Source organism: Aquarana catesbeiana, linkage group LG07, assembly GCF_042186555.1.
Source record: "Aquarana catesbeiana isolate 2022-GZ linkage group LG07, ASM4218655v1, whole genome shotgun sequence".
Taxonomy (NCBI): domain Eukaryota; kingdom Metazoa; phylum Chordata; class Amphibia; order Anura; family Ranidae; genus Aquarana; species Aquarana catesbeiana.
The window spans coordinates 193,041,358-193,054,046 of record NC_133330.1 but is presented as its reverse complement, the minus strand read 5'-3'; the positions used below and the strand labels follow the sequence as shown (position 1 = coordinate 193,054,046).

The following is a 12,689-nucleotide window of genomic DNA, read 5'->3' as shown; positions in this document are numbered from 1 at the left end:
AAAGATAACGAAAAACGAATAAATAAATTCTGACCTATAGAGTCAGGACATGAACTGGATTACAATATTAATAAGCAAAAATAGAATAAAAAACACACACAGCGGGCGGTGCCCGTTGTTGGGAACAATGTGCAATACAATGTATTATTGACCACAAGATCATAGATAGTGGAATACTGACGCGTTTCGACCCTGTTTGGGTCTTCTTCAGAGGATAATTGTTAACTGTGGGAATATAAGCATGTGTCAAACCAAATATAAAACTCAGCAATGACAAGCTTGCATATGTAACACAGCATATCTACCAAGATTGTATAATTACCAATCACAAGGTTTCCGATAGTTCAGAGCGTTCATGACGAAAAACAGGTATAGTCACTCCTGTGTCTTCTGTCTCCCCAATCTTGATCTACAATCTTGGTAGATATGCTGTGTTACAAATGCAAGCTTGTCATTGCTGAGTTTTATATTTGGTTTGACACATGCTTATATTCCCACAGTTAACAATTATCCTCTGAAGAAACAAACAAACAAACAGGGTCGAAACGCGTCAGATTTCCAATATCTATGATCTTGTGGTCAATAATACATTGTATTGCACATTGTTCCCAACAACGGGCACCGCCCGCTGTGTGTGTTTTTTATTCTATTTTTGCTTATTAATATTGTAATCCAGTTCATGTCCTTACTCTATAGGTCAGAATTTATTTATTCGTTTTTCGTTATCTTTTTTATACTAATAAAATTACGTATTGACCATTCATTTTGTTTTTTATTGGCTGCTTTAAAGCCCCGTCAGGGGGTTCTTCTTTCATTTTTTTAATAGCCTTCACTGATTAGATTCAGAACAAACAGGCTTTTTGTTGCTTTTTCCCCAACCTGGCAGGATGGCCTGCAGCCTCCCACTTACTGGGAGATGGTAGTCATTGATTTTTTGAGGTTTGCTCAGGGGGTCTGAAGAGCACCCCTCCTCTGCCTCTCCCCCTTTGAGGGTTCCAGAGTCTTTTCTGGGTCTGATCTTTTTCTTTATGGGCTTGCTGAAAATTCTTCCTTTGCTGCACCACCCTTTCTGCGGAAAATCTTTCTTCTTCTTCTCGGCCGTTCTAGAGGACGGTCTCTAATTCTGGCCCAAACATCAGATCTCCTGTAAAGGGAATTCCGCACAACTTTACCTTTGACGTTGAGTCCCCTGACCAGGTTTTAAGCCAAAGAGCCCTATTGGCTGAATTAACTAGGGCTGAAGATCTGGCCGACATCCTGATGGATGCCGCCGAAGCATCTGCCATGTATTTTGACCGCTCTTAAAAGGGTAGGGAAGGACTCTAGCAAATCTTTTCTAGGAGGTGCCTGCTACCACATGGCCTTTAAGCTGTTCCATCCAGCATTACAGGATTCTGGCTACTACCGTAGCAGCCATCACCGGCTTCAGGTTAGATAAGGACGAGTCCCAGGCTTTCCTTAATAGCGCGTCTGCTCTTTTGTCCATGCGTCCTTAAGTACGCCCATGTCCTCAAATGCCAGATCGGTCCGTCTAGACACTTGGGAAAAGGCGGCATCAATTTTTGGCCTTTTATTCCAAACCAACACTTCATGTCCTCAAAAGGAGGTTCTTTTTTCTGGATCCTTCCATTCCTTCTTTGTCTCGGTCAGAACTTTATGGACATGAAAATCTCTATGTTTAGACTCCTCTAGCCCGATACATCTTGTCATGTAATGATAGCTGAGCATCTTCTTGAATTTCCAAGTGGTATAGATCGCTTTTAGTAAGTCTAGGGCTGCAACTAACGATTATTTTCATAATCGATTAGTTGGCCGATTATTGTTTCGATTAATCGATCAGTTAACAACATCAAAAAAGAAAGTGTGGTGTATAATTTAGTTAATATGTAAAGTTTTTTTTTAAAAAGGCAATTTATTCTTAACCACTTCGTGCCTGCGCGATAGCCGAAAGACGGCTGCAGCGCGGACGCCATCTGCCGGGCGGCCGTCCTGATGTTTACTTCCGAGATGCGCGCTCCCGCAGGCGCGCATCAGGGAAGTTTTGTGCTGGCCGTGTCCCTTGGACACAGCCAGTCACAGATCGCTGAAAACGGCCAATCATAGCGGCCGTTTTCAGCGCGATCGGCGGTGCCAATGAGAGATGATCTCAAATGTAAACATATGAGATAATCTCTCATTGCCGGCTCTCCCTCCTCACATAGACAGCGTGTGAGGAGGGAGAGCGAACTGTGCTTCAGCGTTTAGTTACTGTGAGTAAAAAAAACACATACACTGTGCCAACACACTAATATCAGTCCCATCTGCCAGTGCCATCTGCCATCAGTTATCAGTGTCACCAGTGCCACGTATCAGTGTCATCAGTGTCACGTGTCATCAGTGCCACGTAAGAGTGCCAGCCATCATCAGTGTCACTTGTGATCAGTGCTTCTGTCATGACCAACAATGGCTAGAAGATTATTTTCAGCTGAGGAGGCGTACAGTATTCTTGCGGGCGACGAGAGCAACGGGGAGCTCTCCGCTTCGGATTCCTGCTCATTTTTCGATTCTGAGTCTGACGTGGACTACGAGCCTGTCCTAACCAGTGGTACACTGACAGCCTCAGAGGAGGAGGATGAGAGTCCGCCCGCCAGACGAAGGCTGATAGTGGTACACTGACAGCCTCAGAGGAGGAGGATGAGAGTCCGCCCGCCAGACGAAGGCGTACTGGTGAGGAGGCAGTGCCATCCACCAGCACCGCAGTACCTCGGCAAAGGCCACGTATCAGTGCGGTGTCACCTCAGTCCCAAAGGGTTAGGTCCCATGCCAGCCTTCCCTATTCCCTTCAAAACCCCTTGTGGCTGCCTCCTAATTCAGGAGAAGCTAACGTTCCCCCTTTCACTGCCCAGCCAGGAGTCCAGATGGACACAGAAAATTTTTCCCCGATAGACTTTTTCCACCTTATTTTTACTGAGGACATGTTTGCATCAATTGTGGTCCAGTGCAACCTATATGCCCAACAGTTTATTGCAAGTAACCCAACGTCCTCTTATGCCCGTCCCTACTAGTGGAGAGCCCTAACAGTGGAGGAGTTTAAAATTTTTTTTGGGCCTCACGTTCTGCATGGGACTAAACAGAAAAAATTAAATGCGTTCGTATTGGTCTACCCTCCCCATCTACCACATGCCCATCTTTTCCTCAATAATGCCCAGGACCAGATATCTTATGATTATGAGATTCCTTCACTATAATGACAATACCCAGTGCCCTCCCTGAAATCACCCAAATTTTGACAAGCTTTTTAAAATTCAGGCCCTAATAAATTATTTTTCAGAAATCTTCCCCCAGTTGTTTATCCCAGGCCCTTATCAAATGTTCTGGCAGGCTGGGCTTAAAACAATTTATTCCCACCAAAAAGGCCCGCTATGGGGTGAAGATGTACAAATTGTGCGATCGTGCTACAGGGTATACCTATGCCTTCATGGTATACGAAGGGAAGGACACCCAGCTACATCCCCCTAATTGCCCAGAATATATTGGATCGAGTGGGAAAGGCATTTGGGAACTCATAAACCCACTCCTGGAGAAAGGCTACCATCTGTATGTGGACAAATTTTATTCCAGTTTGCCCCTGTTCCGAAACCTTCATAAAAAGAAGACTCCAGCATGCGGCACCGTAAGGACGAATCGGAAGGGCTTTCCTCAAAGCCTCATCAACAAGAAGTTAAGGAGAGGGGAGGCGGCGAGCTTACGGAATGAGGAAATTCTGGCTGTGAAGTGGAGGGACAGAAGGGACGTCTACATGCTTTCTTCAATCCACAACAACACATTTGTTGAGATTACCAGAAGGAATGGACCAATTCCAAAGCCAACATGTATCTATGAATACAACATGTATATGGGGGGTGTCGACTTCAACGACCAGATGCTCGAGCCCTATCTTTCCACTAGAAGAACATACCAGTGGTATAAAAAAAGTTTCGATTTATTTAATTTGGCCATATACAACACCTATGTAATTTATCGCAACTCCACTGACAGACCCAAACCCTTCCTTGGCTACTAGGAGGAAATCACCACTGCCCTTATATACCCGAATGGCCCACCAGAAAACATTAGATCCGATGTAATTAGCAGACTCTCTGAACGCCACTTTCCCGATAAAATCCCTCCCAGACCAACAGGCCAAAAACGTCAGAAAAAATGCCGGGTGTGCTCCAAACGAGGAGTGAGAAGAGACACCACTTATTGTCCCCAATGTCCTTCCCAACCAGGCCTCTGCATAGTTGACTGTTTCCGCCGTTACCATACTTCACTAAATTATTAGTGAAGTATGGTAAACATAACCCTCACTTCCTGCCTTCACACCCCTTCACACCCCTTATGCCTCTGCTTGCTCTGTAACTGACCCTGGCTTGTTAATCGACCACGCTTCTGCCTACCGATTCAGTACATACCTCTGCCTGATCTGGAACCGACCCTGGACTGTTTGACCGTGGCTCTTGCCTGCCTCTTGGACTGATCTTGTACCCTGCCAGTGGACTAGTGGGATTCAGAACACAGGGGTCTCACATATGTGAGGGGCTCCAGAATTGTTTTTCTGGATGAAGAAAACAATTTCATTTGTTTTCTCATTCCTAGATTAGGGTCTGGAGACTCGAAGGCTTCAAAGAGATTTGGGTGGGAGAAGCCTCTACCCGTCTCCATTCTGTCCTGAACGAAGCCCTACTTCTGCCTACTGCCTGTAGGACCTATGCCATCATGCCTCTGCCTGTCGCATGAACTGACCACACCACATGGACCAGTCTACTACCAGGACCAATATATTGGCACTGCTGACAATCTCTGCCTGCACTGACCCTGGACTGTATATGGACAGTATCCCTGCCTGCTGCCTGTACTGACTATGGACAGTATTCCTGCATGTTGCCTGGAAAATTGCGTTCGCTTTTGCTGACCAAGTCCCTGCCTGCTGCCTGGACCAGTACTATCCTCCTGTGTACAACTGCGCTACTACAACCACAGGTAATCTTTTGTTTACTCTTTGCTCAGCATAATGTATTTTGGGGTGTAAGTCTTGGTATGTGAATGCTAGGTGTCCCTAGAACACTTGATGGTGTTCCTTGCATGTTGGGCCTCTGTATGTGGCCAGGCTGTGTAAAAGTCTCACACATGTGGTATCGCCGTAGTCAGGAGGAGTAGCAGAATGTATTTTGGGGTGTCATTTTTGCTATGTACATGCTATGTGTTGGAAATATCTTACAAATGCACAACTTTGCATAAAAAAAAAAAAAAAAAAAAAAAAAAAAAAATGCGTTTTCATTTTTTTTCCCCACATTTTCCAAAAACTTTTGGAAAAAAAAAAATGAACAAATGAACCGTTCAAAAGACTCATTATGCCTCATAGATTATACGTTGGGTTGTTAGCTTTCCAAAATGGGGTCACTTTGTGGGCGTTTCCATTGTCCTGGTGCTCCAGGGCCTTCAAAATTGTAATAGGTGGTTGAGAAATGAGATGTGTAATTTATGCTCCTAGAACGCCTGATGGTGCTATTTCAATATTGGGCCTCTGTATGTGGCCAGGCTGTGTAAAAGTCTCACACATTTGGTATCGCCGTACTCAGGAGGAGTAGCAGAATGTATTTTGGAGAGTCATTTGTGGTATACACATGCCATGTGAGAGAAATAACCTATTACAATGACAATTTTGTAGAAAAAAAAAAAATCTTAATTTTGCAAAGAATTTTGGGAAAAAAATGACAACATCAAAAACTTCACAATGCATCTTACTAAATACCTTGGAATGTCTACTTTCAAAAAAGGGGTCATTTGTACTTTCCTGGCTTGTTCGGGTCGCAAGAAATGAGATAGGCCATCAGTACATCAGGTGTGATCAATTTTTTATGATTTGCACCACAGCTTGTAGACTCTCTAACTTTCACACAGACCACTATAAATATCCACTAATTTGGGTTATTTTTACCAAAGATATGTAGCAGTATAAATTGTGGCCAAAATTTCTGAAGAAAAATTAATAATTTGCAAAATTTTACCACAAAACTAAGAAAAATGCGTTTTTTCAAAATTTTTGGTCTTTTTTCATTTATAGCGCAAAAAATAAAAAACCCAGAGGTGATCAAATACCACCAAAAGAAAGCTCTATTTGTGGGAAAAAAAATGATAAAAATTTCATTTGGGTACAGTGTTGTATGACCGCGCAATTGTCATTCAAAGTGCGACAGCGCTGAAAGCTGAAAATTGGTCTGGGCAGGAGGGGGGGTTTAAGTGCCCAGTAAGCAAGTGGTTAAATATAAATAACCAACTATATGGTTAGGGAGCAAAATCTCTAATCCACTCTGAGAATAACAGACAGAAGAGATATATTGTATATACTATTAAAAAGAGTAAATCTGGTAAATATCAGACTCGGAGATCAAATTTTTGTATTAAAAAAAACAATGTCTTCCTTAAAAAAAAAAAAAAAAAAAGTAATTTTAACCACTTCGCTACCCGGCCATAGACAAATAGACGTCCACAGATGGGATCTCCCATCCTGGGTGGATGTCATATGACGGCCTGGGCTTCCCAGCCGCCTAGAGGGCATGCTCGCGCCGCGTTGCTCGGGACCCGGTGCGTGTGCCTGGCGGCCGCGATGTCCGCTGGGCACCCGCGATTCTCCGTTAACCGGGCCGGACCGTGGATCTGTGTGTGTAAACACACAGATCCACGTCCTGTCAGTTGAGAGGAGACCGATCTGTGTTTCCAGTAAAGAGGAACGCTGATCGGTCTCCTCCCCTTGTGCGTCCCCGCCCCCTACAGTTAGAATCACTCCCTTAGGAAACATAATTAACCCCTTGTGTCCCCCTAGTGGTTAACCCCTTCACTGCCTGTCACATTTATACAGTAATCAATTTTATAGCATTGATCGCTGTATAAATGTGAATGGTCCCAAAAATGTGTCAAAAGTGTCCGATGTGTCCGCCATAATGTCGCAGTCACGAAAAAAAAAAAAAAAAAAAAAAAAATCGCGATCGCCGCCATTACTAGTAAAAAAAATAATTTTTTTTTTTTTAAATGCCATAAATCTATCCCGTATTTTGTAGACTCTAACTTTTGCGAAAACCAATCAATATACGCTTATTGCGATTTTTACCAAAAATATGTAGAAGAATACGTATCGGCCGAAACTGAGGAAAAAATTTGTTTTTTTTTAAAAAAATTGGGATATTTATTATAGCAAAATTAAAAAATATTGTGTTTTTTTCAAAATTGTCGCTCTTCTTTTGTTTATAGCGCAAAAAATAATAACCGCAGAGGTGATCAAATACCACCAAAAGAAAGCTCTATTTGTGGGGAAAAAAGGACGTCAATTTTTTTTTGGGTACAACGTCGCACGACCGCGCAATTGTCGTTTAAAGTGCGACAGTGCTGAAAACTAAAAATTGGTCTGGGAAGGAAGGGGGTGAAAATGCCCTGTATTGAAACGGTTAAGAACGTTCGTTTTCGATTTTCTAATTGTTAGTGAGGTCAAATTGACGTTTATTTTCAAACACAGTGTAGGGAAAATTTGGAAATAATAGAAAACTTCTTGGTCAAAAGAAATTTTCAGACACTATATGTGGTTTTCGTTCAGAGATTACATTCATTTTAAACAGAAATGTTAAAAGCAAGTGAAAATTTCAAACAACATTCTTTCATTCAGCGAATGTATAAAGATTTTTCGTATGAATATTTTCGTCTGAAAATTGATCCGTGTGGCCAGCATAAGGCTCGGTACACACCTATGCAGTTTGCTTGTGATCTGTTTCTGCAGTGCTTTTTGATTTATGCACACGTGGTTTTGCTGCAATTTGCGTTTTTGCATTTTTTTGGCCAATTTGTTGTTGGGCAGATTAAAAAACACATTACATGCTTTTCTGCAGCTTCTCCATTGAAGTCTATTGAACCAAAAAAGCAGTTTTGCGTTAAAAAAAAAAAAGTCCCTGACCCTTTCCAAACACGCAGTGGCTGAAAAAAAAAAAAGCATAGATGTGAAAGTGTCCCATAGGAAACCATGTAAATGAACCGTAATCCGTTTCTGCAAAAAGCACCAAAAACACACATAGATGTGAACCAGGTCTAAGACGTTTAGTAAAATAATGGGGTTAAAAAAAAATAAAATTAGCCCTTTATAGTACCAAAAAAAAAAAAAAAAAAGCCAGATAATCACTACTGTGAGGGATTCTTTTTTTTACTGTAGAACTGTGAAAGTAATATTTACAGTAGCGATTATTTGCTCTTTTTGTACTATAAAGGGCTCATTTTAGTTTAACCCCATTATGTTACTGGCCGATTAATCGATTATGAAAATAGTAATCGATTATTTTCATAATCAATTCGTTGTTTCAGCCCTAAGTAAGTCATCCACCTCTTCTAGCGCTAGTTTGTATCTAGACGTTCTCATCTCCTCTTCCCCTTTCTCTTCCTCAGAGTCAATTGTTGAGGGGGGGGGGGGAATACTCTCTCTTTCTCCTCCTCTGACGCTGGTCTTGAAGTGGTAGAAGGAAGACTGGACTGGGAGCTCTGTTCCGGGCTGGAACTCTGACCCCGTTTCTTCATAAGGGAACGCACTGTCCCTAGGGTCTCAAATTCCTTTCTCACTGAGGAAAAGAGCTCCTTACACTCTTGTGTGGACTCTTCTCCTACTAGGATGCAAGATCTGCAAAGCGGATTGGTCCATGAATCCCTTAATGGGCTTTTACACGAAGGGCATTTTCTTTCTTTCTGTAGTTCGCCCCATACCCCTTTTAGGGCGAGATACTACTGGAACAGAGAGATAAAGAAACGGTGCCCAAAGCAGACTCCCCAACGTGTCCCAGAGTCTCCCATGCTGAGCTCCTAATGGATGTGTCACCATAGCAGACAGCTACAGGCTCTAATCATCACACCAGACAAAAAAAATACCCACTGAAAAAAAGGAAAGAGGCGCCTCTGCATCTCTCCTACCTGGGCCTGGCTGGGAACCTGTTCGCATGCATCTGCCATCGCTGCCGACGACTCTGTCTCCTCCATCATGAGCGCCACAGCAGCCGCCTGTGTGCTCCTCAAATTAAGCTCCTCCGGCGTCCCTCGCTCAGGAGCGGAAGAAGTCCCGGCCAGATGACCCGCCCCTTCCTCCTGCGTTCCAGTAGCTGGAACCATGTGCTGCTACGCCCTGCCGGAAGTCTCTGCCCCTCAGAAATGACATCACCTGCCATATGGGACTCGGCACCGACATGCCGAGACCTGGCATGGACGCTCTGAGCACACCTGTGCCCCCAGCCCCCCCCCCGGAGCACCCGGGGCAGAATTCCACCAGCGAACCCTTACACCTGTGAGCCGGCGAAGGTACTCGTGCGGGGGGGGAGCTGGGCTTGTCTGTGAACAAAGATAGAAAAAAAAAAAAAAAAAAAAGGTACTGCCAAAACCCCCTCCTTGGAGATAGCGCAGCCCCCCTGGTTCCCCAGCAGTGCTTCCACTATGGCGGAGGAAATACTAAAACTGATGGCATGGTGGAAGCAGCCGAATTTAAAAGGGGCGTTGTCACGCAGTGTTTCCTGTGAAGAGGTGGAGCTACGCTCTCTCCAAGGTGCTGTCCTGAAAGGCGAAGGAAGAATAAATTATACATACATACATACATACATACATACATACACACACACACACTTTTTTTTTTTTTTACACAGTGGGGACGGAAAGTATTCAGACCCCCTTAAATTTTTCACTCTGTTATATTGCAGCCATTTGCTAAAATCATTTAAGCTCATTTTTTTCCTCAATGTACACACAGCACCCCATACTGACAGAAAAACACAGAATTGGTGACATTTGTGCAGATTTATTAAAAAACAAAAACTGAAATATCACATGGTCCTAATTATTCAGACCCTTTGCTGTGACACTTATATTTAACTCGGTGCTGTCCATTTCTTCTGATCATCCTTGAGATGGTTCTACACCTTCATTTGAGTCCAGCTGTGTTTGATTATACCGATTGATCTCTCTCTCTCATACATACATACATACATACAGTGGGGCAAAAAAGTATTTATTTAGTCAGCCACCAATTGTGCAAGTTCTCCCACTTAAAAAGATGAGAGGCCTGTAATTGTCATCATAGGTATACCTCAACTATGAGAGACAAAATGTGGAAACAAATCCAGACAATCACATTGTCTGATTTTTTTAAAGAATTTATTTGCAAATTATGGTGGAGAATAAGTATTTGGTCACCTACAAACAAGCAAGATTTCTGGCTCTCACAGACCTGTATCTTTTCCTTTAAGAGGCTCCTCTGTACTCCACTCATTATCTGTATTAATGGCACCTGTTTGAACTTGTTATCAGTATAAAAGACACCTGTCCACAACCTCAAACAGCCACACTCCAAACGTCACTATGGTGAAGACCAAAGAGCTGTCGGAGGACACCAGAAACAAAAATTGTAGACCTGCACCAGGCTGGGAAGACTGAATCTGCAATAGGCAAGCAGCTTGGTGTGAAGAAATCAACTGTGGGAGCAATAATTAGAAAACGTAAGACATACAAGACTACTGATAATCTCCCTCGATCTGGGGCTCCCTGCAAGATCTCACCCCGTGGGGTCAAAATGATCACAAGAACGGTGAGCAAAAATCCCAGAACCACACGGGGGGGAACCTAGTGAATGACCTGCAGAGAGCTGGGACCAACGTAACAAAGGCTAAAATCAGTAACACTACGCCGCCAGTCAGATCCTGCAGTGCCAGACGTGTCCCCCTGCTTAAGCCAGTACATGTCCAGGCCCGTCTAAGGTTTTCTAGAGAGCATTTGGGTGATCCAGAAGAGGACTGGGAGAATGTCATATGGTCAGATGAAACCAAAGTAGAACTATTTGGTAGAAACACAACTTGTTGTGTTTTGAGGAGAGAGAATGCCGAGTTGCAACCAAAGAACACCATACCTACTGTGAAGCATGGGGGTGGCAACATCATGCAAAGGGAACAGGATGACCGTGTACATGAAAGAATGAATGGGGCCATGTATTGTGAGATTTTAAATGCAAACCTCCTCCCATCAGCAAGGCCATTGAAGATGAAACGTGGCTGGGTCTTTCAGCACAACAACGATCCCAAACACACCGCCCGGGCAACGGAGGAGTGGCTTCGTAAGAAGCATTTCAAGGTCCTGGAGTAGCCTAGCCAGTCTCCAGATCTCAACCCCATAGAAAACCTTTGGGGGGGAGTTGAAAGTCAGTGTTGCTCAGCGACAGCCCCAAAACATCACTGCTCTAGAGATCTGCATGGAGGAATGGGCCAACATACCAGCAACAGTGTGTGACCATCTTGTGAAGACTTACAGAAAACATTTGACCTCTGTCATTGCCAACAAAGGATACAGTAAACCTTACTGAGCATCCGTGGGGCATCCCCAAAACAGAAGGTGGAGGAGCGCAAGGTCTCTAACATCCACCAGCTCTGTGATGTCATCATGGAGGAGTGGAAGAGGACTCCAGTGGCAACCTGTGAAGCTCTGGTGAACTCCATGCCCAAGAGGGTTAAGGCAGTGCTGGAAAATAATGGTGGCCACACAAAATTTTGACACTTGGGGCCCAATTTGGACATTTCCACTTAGGGGTGTACTCTCTTTTGTTGCCAGCAGTTTAGATATTAATGTCTGTGTGCCGAGTTATTTTGAGGGGACAGCAATTTTACACTGTTATACAAGCTGTACACTCACTACTTTACATTGTAGCAAAGTGTCATTTCTTCAGTGTTGTCACATGAAAATTTAATAAAAAACATTTACAAAAATTTGAGGGGTGTGCTCACTTTTGTGAGATATTGTATATCCTTTAGCCCTGGTTCACACTGGACCATTTTGACATGTGATTTGACATGTAAAATGGTCAATGGCTCCGTCCTAATCGGTGCGATTTCGCATCTGCGGTGCTGCACCGATTTCAAAAAGGAGTTTCTTTAATAATTTTTGCGATTTCGGGCTGCAATTTACATTAACTTCTGTGCAGAAACCTGCACAGATGTCTCTGAAATCACGGCCGAAATCAGGACTGACATGCGGGAGTGAAATTGTGCAAGTTCAGCTGAACTTGCACAGCTTCATTCCCGCAGCTCAGTGTGAACCTGGGCTTAGTATCACTTTAAGGAGGGAAGGGTTAGAACTTCAGTCAAATTGTCCACATTTGGAAGATTTTTGAAAATTTTTTCTCTATGGCAGCAGTAAAGGTGCTGCATTCTATGGAGACAATCACAAGGTAATTTACACTGATGAAATAAGTCCGTACAAAATGTATAAAAAGAAAATTGCAAACGGGCGATTCTAACCTGAGACGTTCACCAATATAGAAACTCTGTAGCTTGGTTAAAAAAAATTAAAAAAAAAACATTTAAAGCACCACCTGCAAAGCAAAAGGTTTTATACATACCTGTTCCTTCAAACTTGGTCCTCTTGCACAGCAATAGCTTCTTTACAATAAACACAGTTCTGGGTATGTTGGATGCCTGATTACCAATGTGAGCTGTCAGGTCATGCATCACTACCAGACACACGAGGGCTGGGGGAGTCAGTAGATAGAAACATGGCGTTCAACAGAGGATGCAGGCATCCAAAGCTTTTAGTAGTATCCAATGTTAAGATTCTTCAGGATGCCATAGGTTTTAACAGTGTAAAGGTCTTATTTATGCCTGGTTTATCCT

At 43.3% G+C, this 12,689-nt stretch overlaps 1 protein-coding gene across 3 annotated transcripts in view; it reads right to left on the bottom strand.

Moving 5' to 3' along the window:
• Window positions 1–12,689, bottom strand: part of STXBP3 (syntaxin binding protein 3) — a 202,164-nt gene that overhangs the window by 150,926 nt on the left and 38,549 nt on the right. Inside the window, exon 1 of one of the 3 annotated variants that reach the window (XM_073592933.1) lies at window positions 12,419–12,657. The exons of the other annotated variants lie outside the window; for them this stretch is intronic. Coding sequence (XP_073449034.1) covers window positions 12,419–12,527 — 109 coding nt within the window. The 5' untranslated portion in view covers window positions 12,528–12,657. Of the gene's footprint in view, window positions 1–12,418; window positions 12,658–12,689 lie in introns of those variants that run through there. 3 annotated transcript variants of the gene reach the window in all.